Source organism: Chiloscyllium plagiosum, unplaced genomic scaffold (assembly GCF_037043375.1).
Source record: "Chiloscyllium plagiosum isolate Xiang-an unplaced genomic scaffold, Cpla_swu_hap1 HiC_scaffold_4, whole genome shotgun sequence".
NCBI lineage: Eukaryota > Metazoa > Chordata > Chondrichthyes > Orectolobiformes > Hemiscylliidae > Chiloscyllium > Chiloscyllium plagiosum.
The window spans coordinates 110,766,936-110,780,130 of record NW_028270142.1 but is presented as its reverse complement, the minus strand read 5'-3'; the positions used below and the strand labels follow the sequence as shown (position 1 = coordinate 110,780,130).

Below are 13,195 nucleotides of genomic sequence, written 5' to 3'. Positions count from 1 at the left end.
AACTGAGGTTAGGCTAATCGGCCTATAATCTTCCAACTTTTGTCTTGATACTTTCTTGAACAAGGGGGTTACAACAATGATTTTCCAATAATCCGGGACTTTCCCTGACTCCAGTGACTTTTGAAAGATTACAACCAATGCCTCCACTATTTCTTCAGCCACCTCCCTCAGAACTCTAGGATGCAGCCCATCGGGGCCAGGAGATTTATTAATTTTAAGACCTTTTAGCTTTTCTAGCACTTTCTCTTTTGTAAAGGCTACAATACTCAACTCTGATCCTTGATTCTCCTTAATTGTTGGGATATTTCTCATGTCTTCCACTGTGAAGACTGACATAAAGTATTTATTAAGTTCATCAGCTATTTCCTTATCTCCCATCACTAGCCTTCCTGCATCAATTTGGAGCAGCCCAATTTCTACTTTTGCCTCTCGATTGTTTCTTATGTATTGAAAGAAATCTTTACAATCATTTCTAATATTACTGGCTAGCTTACCTTCATTTTGATCCTCTCCTTTCTTATTTCTCTCTTTGTTATCCTCTATTTGGTTTTATAATCTTCCCAATCTTCTGATTTCCCAGTGCTCTAAACCACTTTATCGGCTCTCTCTTTTTCTATGATACATTCCTGACTTCCTTTGTCAGGCTTCCTTTGATGGCTGTCTAATCCCCCCACCCCTGGATAATCTAATTTAATATTTAGTGCAAAATTTGGAGGGATAATCTTGGGATGACCTGAAACTCAATGCCCACAAGGGTGGTGGAAATAGAAATAATCAATGACTTCAAAGGGAAGTTCGATGATGTCTTTGATGAAATAACCATGCAGGACTATGGGGATTGAGTGGAGGAGTGAGATAGGCTGGACTGTTCCACAGAAAGGTACCAATCATGGATTGAATAAGCTGAATGGCATAATTAAATGCGATAAAGAACTTGTCCAGAATTTGATGCCCTCTCCAAGGCAAGTTTGATAGTGAAGAGTTGGGGGGGGGGGGTGGGGGGGGGGGCTCATTTAATCAGGCAGGAAGATGGCAAGTGAGGACCATGCTTTCTTCCTATGTCCACCAAATTAAGCTCACAGAATGAAATGGCATCATTTGAGGTCCGTAAAGTCGTGTATGTTAACCAAGTATAGGGGTGTAGTGGGTAGAGTTCACTATAAGATGTAGGAGCAGAGGAAGGCCATTCAGCCCATTGAGTCTGCTTTGTATTTCAATGATATTATGTTTGATCTGATAATCTTCAATTCATTTTCCTGCCTTTTCCTCATAACCTATGATTCCCTCACTAATTAAAAACCTGTCTATCTCAACCTTGAATATGTTAATGATGCAAATTTGACAGCTTTCTACAGTAAAGAGTTCCACAGAATCACAACACTCTGAGAGAGGAAATTTCATTTCTGAGATTATGTTTTCTGATCTAAACTGTCCTTTCCGCATCTACCCTGTAAAAGCTCCCAAATATCTTACATGTTTCAATAAGGCTGCCTCTCATTCTTCCAGATTCCAGTGAATATAGGCTCAACCTATTCAATCTCTCCTCATAAGACAGTGCCTCCATACCTAGTATTAGTCTTGCAAATCTTCTCTGGACTGACTCCTATGCCAGTATATCTTTCCATAGACAAGGTGCCAAAACTGTTCCTTGAATTTCAGCTATAGTCTCACTAGTGTCTTATATAGTTTTAGCAAAACCTTCCTACTTTTAAACTTCATCACATTTGAAATAAAGTGCATCATACCCTTTGTATTCCCTAGTATGTGCTGAAGGTGGATGCTAACTTTTTCTGATTCAGGGACAAGGACTGTACTGTCGCTTTCTTCTATCTTTCTTTCTCCATTTAAAAAATCTTCAGCTCCTCAATTCTTGTTGCCAAAATACATGACCTCACATTTTTTCACATTATATTCCATCTGCATCTATAATAGGAAGCAAAGGGAAAAACTTTACAACAGTTAAAGTCAGAGCTAGTGCGAAGGAAAATGATCATCATTGTTGGAGGTGTGGTACAATCATTTCAGTTCAAGATCATCTCTGCAGGAGCTCCTCGGGGTAGTGTCCTAGACCCAACCATCTCCAGCTACTTCATCAACAATCTTTGCTTCATCATAAGGTCAAATAGGTGATTCTTCAGATACTAAAGCAACGCATGAGTATATGCAGAAAAACTGACACCAATATTGGTGGTATAGTGGACAGTGAAGAAGGTTAGAGCTGAAAATGTGTTGCTGGAAAAGCGCAGCAGGTCAGGCAGCATCCAAGGAACAGGAGAATCGACGTTTCGGGCATAAGTCCTTCTTCAGGAATGGCTTATGCCCGAAACGTCGATTCTCCTGTTCCTTGGATGCTGCCTGACCTGCTGCACTTTTCCAGCAACACATTTTCAGCTCTGATCTCCAGCATCTGCAGCCCTCACTTTCTCCAGTGAAGAAGGTTAGCTAAGGTTACAAACAGACCTTGATCAATTGTGTCAATGACCTGAGGAGTGGAAATATGGGTTAATTTAAATAAATGTGAGGTATTACATTTTGGTAATACAAACAAGGATAGGATTTATACAATTAATGGTAGGGCCCTGGATCGTGTTATAGAACAGAGATACCAGGGGTTCAGGTGCATAATTCTTTGATATTTGTATCAGAACTAGACAGGGTGGTTAAGGTGACGTTTAGCATGCTTGTCTTCATTGCTCAGATCTTTGAGTAGAGAAGTTGGGAAGTCATGTTGAGGTTTTACAGGATGCTGGTGAGGCCTTTTCTGGTGTACTGTGTAAACTTCTGCTCTCCCTGTTACAGGAAGGACATTATTAAATTGGACAGGGTTCGGAAAAAGATTTACCACGATGTTGCCAGGAATGGAGAGTTTGAATTATAAGGAAAGGCTGGATATGCTGGAACTTCTTCCACTGGAGCATAGGAGATTGAGGGGTGATCTTATTGAGGTTTATAAAATCATGAGGGACATAGCTAAGGTGAATGACAAGGGTTTTTTTACCTCTGGTGGGGGAGTTCAAAACTAGGGTGCATATTTTTAAAGTGAAAGAAGAAAGGTTTCAAAAGGATATGAGGGACAACATTTTTACATAGCAAGTGGTTTGTGTGTGGAATCAACTGCTAGAGAAAGTGATGGATGCACGTACAGTTACAATGTTAGAAAGATATTTGGATAAGTTCATGAATAGGAGGGAAATGAGCCAAGCGCAGGCAGGTAGGACTAGTTTAGTTTGGAAACATGGTCAGTGTGGACTGGTTGGACCAAAGGGTCTGTTTCCATGCTGTATGACTCTATGACTTTATAACTTTATGACCTGGACAAGATTCAGGCTTGACCTGATAAGTGGCAAGTAAAACTTGTACTGCGCAAGTGCCAGGTAATGACTGCCTCCAACAAGACAGAATCTATTCATAGCTCTTGACATTCAGTAGTGTTACCATCATTGATTAGCACACTGTCAACATCCTGGAGTTATGATTGATCAGAAACAGAACTGAAAAAGTAATTTAAGTATGTGGCTACCAGAACAGGTAGGAATCTGGCAGCACAGAACTCACCTCCTGACTCCCTTAAGCCTGCCCACCATCTACAAGGCACAGGTCAGGAATGTAATGGAATACCCCCCGATTTGCCTGTTTCGTTGCAACTCCAATGACACTCCAAAGGTTTGACATTATCCAGAGCACCCCCATCACCACTAACACTCAGTAGCAGCAGAGAGGTGCACTGCAGAAATGTAATAAATCTCCGAAGACACTACATTCCAAACTCATAATCATTACCATATAGGAGGATAAGACTCATGGGCACACCACTGTCTGCAAGTTCCCCTCCAAGCCACCCACCATCTTGACTTGGAAATACATCACTGTTCCTTCACGGTTGCCAAATCAAAGTCCTGGAATTCTCTCCCTAAGGACATTGTGGGTCTACCTCCAGGAGGCCATAGAGTCATAGAGATGTACAGCATGGAAACAGACTCTTCGTCCAACTCGTCCACGCTGACCAGATATCCCAACCCAATCTAATCCCACCTGCCAGCCCCCGGCCCATATCCCTCCAAACCCTTCCTATTCATATATCCATCCAAATGCCTTTTAAATGTTGCAATTGTACCAGCCTCCACCACTTCCTCTGGCAGCTCACTCCATACACGTACCACCTTCTGCATGAAAAAGTTGTCTCTTAGTTCTCTTTTATATCTTTCCCCTCTCACCCTAAACCTATGCCTTCTAGTTCTGGACTCCACCCCCCCCCCCCCCCCCCCCCCCCCCCCCGCCGCCCCCCCAGGGAAAAGACTTTGTCTATTTATCCTATCCATGCCCCTCATGATTGTATAAACCTCTATAAGGCTATAAGGTCACCCCTCAGCCTCCGACGCTCCAGGGAAAACAGCCCTAGTCTGTTCAGTCTCTCCCTATAGCTCAAATCCTCCAACCTTGGCAACATCTTTGGCAGCTCGACAACCTCTCAAGGGCAATTAGTGATAAGCAATAAATGCCATCGCACATTCTATTATTTTTTTAAATATTAAAGCTTTAAAAAAGCCGGTCAAAGGCAGAGAATTCTATCGAACATACATTCCCTAACTTTCGAAAATCTGTCCTGTACCCACACAAGGCCAGAGTCAGGAGTGTAACGGAATACTCCCAATTGCCTGGATGATTGCAGCTCCAACAACCCGGGAAGCTTCCTGATATCCGAAACAAAGCAGCCGGCTTGATTTGCACCACATCCACAAACTCCAACATTCACTACCTCCACCATGGATGCAGAATGACAGCAACAAATGCTCACCTTGCCATTGGTGCCTCTATCCTCTGAAAGGATTTTAAAAACTCTCCTTTTCCCTCCAATGTAACTGCCTGTCACCTCCCTCACACCATCTCTCACATGTAGCCTGGAATCCAGCAGGCTGGTGTAGTACCAGCAGCATCCACCACCTCTCTGCTGACACTGCCATTCATTAGAGCTACTGGCCATATTGACTGGCACCTTTTACCTGCTGGCATTGACACCTCTAGTGTCATTGATCCCAGGAAAAGCCTGCTGTTGTCCAGTGAAGAACCTATGAGGCAAACTTAATTTGGCAGGCATTCCCCCACAACCCCCAACCGCCCTCTGTACTACCCTCCTCCCTGCAAGCAGTAAATTGAATCTTACAGCTCTATTGAACCATCTCCAGAATTTGAGTTTCTAGATCAAGGCTAACTGTGTGGTGCTGAAGAGGTGTTCTGTTGGAAAAGTTATACCACAGAGGAGATGTTGAAATGAGTATTTTGTTTTCATTCATCCAGAAATCATGCATGTTCTGCTGACAAGGAGTCCAGGCAATCTTCAAGCGTCGTGCTGGCAGAATAATTCATTGCCTACAGTAGCTATTTGAAGGTCAAGCAGCTCCGGTTCAGAGTTTATGAGCTGGAGGCTGAATCACAGACACTGAAACCCATCAGGGAGGGGAATGTTTACCTGGATTCTTTATACCAGAAGGCAGTAACTCCTATTAGGATCAAATGTTACAATATGGTCAGTGAGCTGGGACAGGAGCGCATGAGTGTGAGTGTGCAGGTAAGAGAACGCAGAGGGCATAAGTGTTAACCTCTACAATTGTCCAATAGGTTTGAGATTTTCTCAGGATGAGATGCACTATGTCACCAGAAGCCATTCAAATCAGCAGAACAAGAAGTCTTCGTTGTGGGTGATAGCATAGTGAGGGGAAATGACACTGTTCTGTGCAGTGAAAAGTGACAGTCTGGATGACGGTGTTGCCTGCCTTGTGCCAGGGTTCGGGAAATCAGCTTCGACCTGGAATGGAACTTGCAGTGAGGAGGGGGAAGGATCTGAGGGTCGTGGCCCATGGAGGTACCAATGAAATAGGTAGAACTAGGAAAGAGGTTCTGCATAGGGAACATAAGGAGCTAGGAACTAAATTCGAAAACCGATCCTGAAGTTTATAATAAATCTCTGGAATATTACCTTAACCTGGTGCGAATGTATATGAAGTGCATAAGATCAGAGATGACTAAAATTTGAGACTGATGTAGGAAAAGTAGGTTCCAATTTGTTGGGTACTTGCAAAAGTGGGGACTGAACTGTTGGGGTTGTCTACACCTGAACTGTGGACTATGTAACTAGGGAAGTAGAGAGGGTTTTCAATTAAATAGTGATGGCAAGAGATCATATGTGAAAAAGATCCGATATATCATAGAGTAGAGATAATGAATAGAGCAAAACTGTAAAAACGGAAATTGGGGTCTAAGAATGGCAGGAAGGAAGAGAGAGAAAAATAAACTAGGAATGAGCCAACAATCAAGACTAGATGTTATAAAAAAACAAAAAAACAAAACGATTTGAATGTGTATTCATAATGTATTCATAACATAGTAGGTGAATCAATAGAAGACATTGAAGTAAATAAATACGATCTGATGGCTATTTCAGAGATGGTTTCAGGATGACAAGGATTAGGTCCGGAATATTATGGTCATTGTTTATTCATTCATAAAGAAATAGAAAGCTAAGTAAATCCGAAGAGGCATTTGAGCAATAATTAGAGATGAACTTGGCTCAGGAGATCAAGAGTGATGAATTAGCTTCAATAGAGATGAGAAATAATGAAGAAAGAATTCATAAATGGGAGCTGTCTATAGGCTTCTAACTGTTGACAATGTAAGACAAATTTTAAATAATATATTTTTAGTGCTTCTGATAAAGGGATAGCAATAATCGTTGGTAACTCCAATTGACATATAAACTGGATTGGCAATAGTGGCCTGGATGAAGAGTTCATGGAATGCTTACAAGATAGCAGCGCATTTTGAAACTGACCAGACAGTAGTTCTGGTGTTGTGCAAAGTGACAGAATTAATTAATGATCTCAGAGTTCAGGCATCTCAAGGTAGCAGCAATCACAATATGATTGAATTTTATATTCAACATGAAAACGAGAAGACGAATATTTGAAAATTAAATAAATAATATGTGGGCATGAAAGCTGAGCTTACTGAAGTGAACTTGTGTTCTAGGCTAGATCAACATAAATACAGTGGCAGATATTTCAGTGAAAATTCAAAGTATATTCCTCGTAATAAGAAAAATTCTAAAGGGAGGACCAACCAGCCTCGATTAGCCAAAAAGTTAGGGAAAGCATCAAACTTCAGAAACAAAATGTGACTGCAAGGCACAGCAGAGAATTACTGAAAGGTTAATCAGAAGGAAGAAATTAAAGAATATGAGGAAGCTAGCTAGAAATGTTAAAACAGATGACAAGAGTTCCTACAGGTATGTAAAAAGGAAATGTGAGAGTTAGTACTCTTGGGAGTGGCAATTGAGAATTCACAGTAGATCATAGTGAAATAGCAGATGAAATTAATAAATATTTTTCTCTGTATTCACTATAGAGGATACAAAAACTTTATCAGGAGATCGAAGGGAGAGAAGAATTTAGTGAAATTACAATGTGTGAATATGTGGAACATTCCTTGTCCCAGTCCTATTCTGGCCCTCATCCACAACTCTTTTTCCAGTATATGGATGGTATAATCAGTGCTGCCTCCCTCTCTCATTCGGGATTGGAAAAGTCTATCAATTTTGTTTCCAATTTGCACCCTGCTCTCACCTTCACCTGGTCCATCTCTGACTCCCCCCTTCCTTTCCTTGACATCTCTGTTTCCACTTCTGGGGATAGACTGGTCACGAATATCCACTATAACCCCACCAAATCCCACAGCTACCTGGACTATACATCCTCACACCCTGCTTCATGTAAAGACTGTATTCCATTCTCCCAATTCCTCTGCCTTTGTTGCATTTGTTCCAATGATGTCAAATCTAACAAGGGATCCTCAAAAGTAACTACCTTCTTCCTCAATGGAGGATTCCCAAGCACTATTGTTTTCAGGGCCCCAGGCAGGTCCAACCCATCTCCTGCACATCTGCTCTCACCATCTCTCTTCCTTACTGTAACAGGTCACCCATGTCCTTATCTACCATCCCACCAATATCCACATCCAGAGGATCATTAGCCACCATTTTTGCCACCTCTAGTGGATGCTACCACCAGACATATATTCCCCCCCCCCTTCCTTGTCAGCCTTCCGCAGGGACATTTCCTCCTTCACCCCTAACAGCCTCACGGCACCTGTTTATTTACTTCCTCCCTCCATGGTATCCAAAAGCCTAAACATACCTTCCAGGTAAAGCACCACTTTATTTGCACTTCATACAATCTAGTCTACTGTATTCACTGCTTACAATGTAGTCTCCTCTACACTGAGGAAACAAAATGTAGACTAGGTGACCACTTCGCAGAACACTTGCATTCTGTTTGTGAAAAAGACCCTGAACTTCTAGTTGCCTGCCACTTCAGCACACCACCCTGTTCCCTGGCCAACATCTCAGTCTCAAGTTTGCTGTAAAGCTCCAGTGAAGTTCAGCACAAGCTGGAAGAACAACACCTCATTTTTAACCTGGGTACCCTACAGCTTTCCGGACTCAATACTGAGTTCAATAACTTTAGGGCTTGAGGTCTCCCATGTCCTCCCAAGCCTCACACACCAGGCTTGTTATCACATAATCTGCTGTTACATGCCACTCATTGTTAACCATTAATAGTCCCCATTAATAGGTATTCACCTTACTAGCCAGATAATTATCCTTTGTCTGTCTAACTGTTCTTCTCTTTCTTTGGGGTCTATCCCACCTATCATTTACTCCTTACCCCCTCCCCCGCCATATCTTCTGCATGTAAGTCAACATTTTCCTAGCTACTATCAGTTCTGAGGAAAGGTCACTCAACCTGAAATGTTAACTCTTATTTCTCTCCACAGATGCTGCCTACCTGCTGAGCTTTTCCAACAATTTCTCTGTTTGTTTCTGATTTACTCCATCCACAGTTCTTTCGTTTTTTTATTAAAGGACTGATCTGACTTTCACCTTCGTACATAATTCGTACATAATTTCTATCCTTATCTGCATTTAACCATTGTATATATTAAATAATTTTGCATTTTTACTTAAACAACCTACAGCCAGTTTTGTAATAAATTGACCTTCATCTCATTTAAGACTAAGGCTTTCTACTGGCTATAATTAAATTGAATCACTCACAAAAATAAATATAACTTCTTAGATCATTGAACATAGGCTCATCTGAGGAAAGGATTTTATCCAGGGTGAGGACAATACTTTGATCATTCCCTCTCATACCTCTTTTTGTGCATGGATTCTTTTTGTCTGATTATGTTCCTGTGAAGTGCCTCAGAACCTTTTGTCTTTTTATGGGTGTTCTATAAATGCAAAAATGTAGTTGACAAAATAAAAGAAGCTTAAAGAGTTACCAGCAGCTTTATCCATCTTGGACTTCAATTTCTGTTCACACTTCCGTTTAGCATGAAGCAGCAAGTAAATCTGTTCATCCCTGGTAATTACATCATCTGCGTCAACCTGATTAAGGTGAGAAAAGCATAAAATAGGTCAGACAAATGGGGTAGAGATGAATCTGATTCATATTCAGAGGCTAGGGTCAGTAATTTAAGATTATCACTGGGGGAGTGTGTGGAGAAACTTAGCTCAGGGAGTGTTGCAGCATGGAGAGCTTTGCTGCATTTGCATCTCTAACAGACAATTGGAATAACTAATTGAAGCAAAGTGCTTGTAGAGTTATAGAATGGGAACATATATTGCGTGGGAAAATGGGATTGCTATCTAAGAGGCAGTACAAGCGTGATGGGACAAATTAACCATTCTCTACCTACTGACCAAAATTATTACAAGTGGAATTTGGATTGTGGATGTCTAAGGGCAAAGGTTGGGATAGAGGTTAGATACTATATTTCCTCCTATATCTCACAATACACGTGTTCCTGATTTAGGAGACTTGACAAGCAAATAAATCATGGGGACCATTACATCCAAACCCATTCCTTTCCTCAACCAGAGGTGATATGTGTGCATTTGACCAGCAGGGGTCACTGGACATCAACCAATATGCCTAGAATTTCTCTTGTGTTTCATTATGTTATATCATACATTATTGTACAATTAATTTCTCAAGTGCTGTTGAATAGGTAAACATACATAGCAAGAGTATCACAAGTTAAAATTGAGATGTAGAAGACAGGCTATTTGAATTTCTATTGAGTAAATAAAAGCCAAATACAATGGATGCTGGAAATCTGAAACTAACACAGAAAATACTGGAGAAACTCAGCAGATCTGGCAGCATCTGTAGAGAGAGAAATAGAGTTACCATTTCAAGTCTACTATGAATCTCCTTCAAAACTGAAAGGTTTGGGGAAAAAACAACCATTTGCCAACCCTTTTTAGTTCTGAAGAACGGTCTTCAAATGTTAACTCTGTTTCGCTCTCCACCAATGGTGCCAGACCTTCTGACTTTCTCCAGCATTTTCAATGTTAGTGGCTTTTCTCACTGCGTCTTTTTGAGGCAGAAATGTTGCTTATGATATTGGGGCAATTTATTGCTCTTTCTCCAGTAGTACCATGTGATCTCGTAGATCTATACCTTTCAATGTAAATTAAGGATATGGCCAACTAAGCAAAGCTGGCATCTACTAGCCTGAAACTGTGGTGGTAAGTTATTACCATTCTTATGCTCTCATCACAGACCAGAGCAAATTAATTAACAATGACATTGATGGTTCAGTGTTTCTCTCATGCTTCTTGAGAGAGAAGATTGTGGTTTAAGCCTGCACTCTAGAATCATGAGCACATAATCTTGAGTGACACTCCAGTGAAGTATAGAGATGCTATCTTCCAAATGCAAACTGACAGCCTGCTTCCCCTTCTATATAATTAAAAAGCAATGGAACAAATTTAATCAGATCACCAGGTTTTATTTATATCCTATCCAAAACCAATTTAAGGCCATTCTGATTGCCTCACCTGAGTAGAGTCCTGGAAAAGGTTCTAAGCAATGCTTAATCTAAAATCTTTAGTTATCAAAGTATACTGAAAGAGTTGCTACATTTTTACAAGAAAACCATAGATATCACAGATATTAGATTGTGAGATCTAAAACATCTGCAATGTTTACATGTGAATGACTCTTTTTGCATCAGATAAGTTATAGATAGCAAGAGAATGTATGTTAACATTATATACACATGGAACTTGGTTAGATAGCAAGAGGCTTTTCAACTTTCGGAGGATCATTGACCGTCAGAATTAGTTGGTGATTTGTGCATGTAATGGAAAATTAAGAATTTTTACATTTATAAGAAATTTTACATTTACTATGAAATTTGAAAGAGAACACCTTTCTAAAATTTAATGCTGTGCTGAGCTTTGTAAACAATACTTTGATGAGGTTTGCAGCCAGCTTGTCTCTGTTGAATTTTGTAAACATTCAACTCGATCTTGCAACAGTCAAACTCAGTGAAAGCTGAAGAACTGTTATGTCCAAGACCAGGGGATGAGAGAATAACAACTTGAGTTTTCCCAGTCTTTGCCCTTGAGAGCATGATAAGAAAAAGTATCTGAACAATGCTCAGGTACCCCTTACAGTGAGGCATCTAGCTGAATGTATTGGGTCAACTCTGCAGAATTTAAATAAAGCTCTTTTCTTTGCTCTTGCTAACAGTTGAGTCAAGTCGATTTAATTTCCACAGCAGTGCATTAGTTTCAGTTATAAAAGGGAACTGGAAAAATTCCTGGAGGTGACTGTTCTTGCATACAACAAGTAAACAAGAGTGTAACACTCTCCCTCCTGGAACTCTTATGATCTTACAGACATTAAAGAGAAGGATCAGAAACCCATTCATATGTTTGTATGAATTTCCCAGAAAGAGTTTCCCTGAAATGGTCTATGATTTTTTTATTGATCTGTTTGGATTTCCTCTCCAAGGAGATTTCTTGACTTTTGATGCATGTCGTGCATTGGATTTCATATTGTTTAGCTGAAACTCAGCTCAATAGAACAGGAGGATAGACCAGACATCATTTCTACATGCTCATAAGCTTGGTAATTGGGTGACCCATGAAAATCCTCTGCCAAATGTAACAAAAGTTGCTTTACATTACCATTTTAAAGCACGTTGGAAACAGCTAAGAAAAAAACTATTTTAGACTCCTCGGATCCTTGCAGGTTACCAAAGGTAAAATCCTGATAGGATTCCTGTATTTCAGAATCCAAGGTCTAGGAGATGCACAGCATAGAAATAGACCCTTCGGCCCAACTCATCCATGCCAGATATCCCAATCTAATCCAACCTACCAGCACCTGGCCCATTTCACTCCAAACCTTTCCTATTCATAAACCCATCCAGATGCTAGTTAAATGTTGCAGTTGTACTAGCCTCCACCACTTCCTCTGGCAGCTCATTCCATACACATACCACCCTCTGTGTGAAAAAGCTGTCCCTTGAGTCTCTTTTATATCTTTCCCCTCTCACCCTAAACCAATGCCCCATCTGGACTCCCCCACCCCAGGGAAAAGACTTTGCTTATTTATCCTATCTATGCCCCGCAAGATTTTATAAACCTCCGACACTAAAGGGAAAACAGCCCAAGCCTATTCAACCTCTCCCTATAGCTCAAATCCTCCAACCCTGGCAACATCCTTGGAAACTTTTCTGAATTCTTTCAAGTTTCACAACATCTTTCTGATAGGAAGGAGACCAGAATTGCACACAATATTCTAACAGTGGCCTAACCAAATATTCTGTACAGCTGCAACATGATCTCCCAACTCCTGTACTCAATACTCTGATCAATAAAGGAAAGCATACAAATGTCTTCTTCACTATCCTATCTACCTTCACATTCAAGGAGCTATGAACCTGCACTCCAAGGTCTCTTTGTTCAGCAACACTCCCTAGGACCTCACCATTAAGTGTATAAGTCTTGCTAAGATTTACTTTCCCAAAATGCAGCACCTCGCATTTATCTGAATTAAATTCCATCTGCCACTTCTCAGCCCATTGACCCATCTGATCAAGATCCTGTTGTAATCTGAGGTAACCCTCTTCGCTGTCCACTACACCTCCAATTTTGGTGTCATCAGCAAGCTTACTAACTATATCTCTTAGGCTCACATTCAAATCATTTATATAAATGATGAAAAGTAGTGGACTCAGCACCGATCCTTGTGGCACTCCACTGGTCACAGGCCTCCAGTCTGAAAAACAACCCTCTACCACCACCCTCTGTCTTCTAACTTTGAGCCAGTTCTGTATCCAA

The 13,195-nt window shown here is 40.8% G+C and overlaps 1 protein-coding gene across 3 annotated transcripts in view; it reads right to left on the bottom strand.

Moving 5' to 3' along the window:
* The window catches only part of LOC122549546 (parathyroid hormone/parathyroid hormone-related peptide receptor), a 108,491-nt gene that overhangs the window by 58,157 nt on the left and 37,139 nt on the right, over positions 1–13,195 (bottom strand). For all 3 annotated transcript variants that reach the window (XM_043689395.2, XM_043689396.2, XM_087985853.1), the window contains exon 2: positions 9,337–9,442. In XM_043689395.2, coding sequence (XP_043545330.1) covers positions 9,337–9,442 — 106 coding nt within the window. The remainder of the gene's footprint in view (positions 1–9,336; positions 9,443–13,195) is intronic.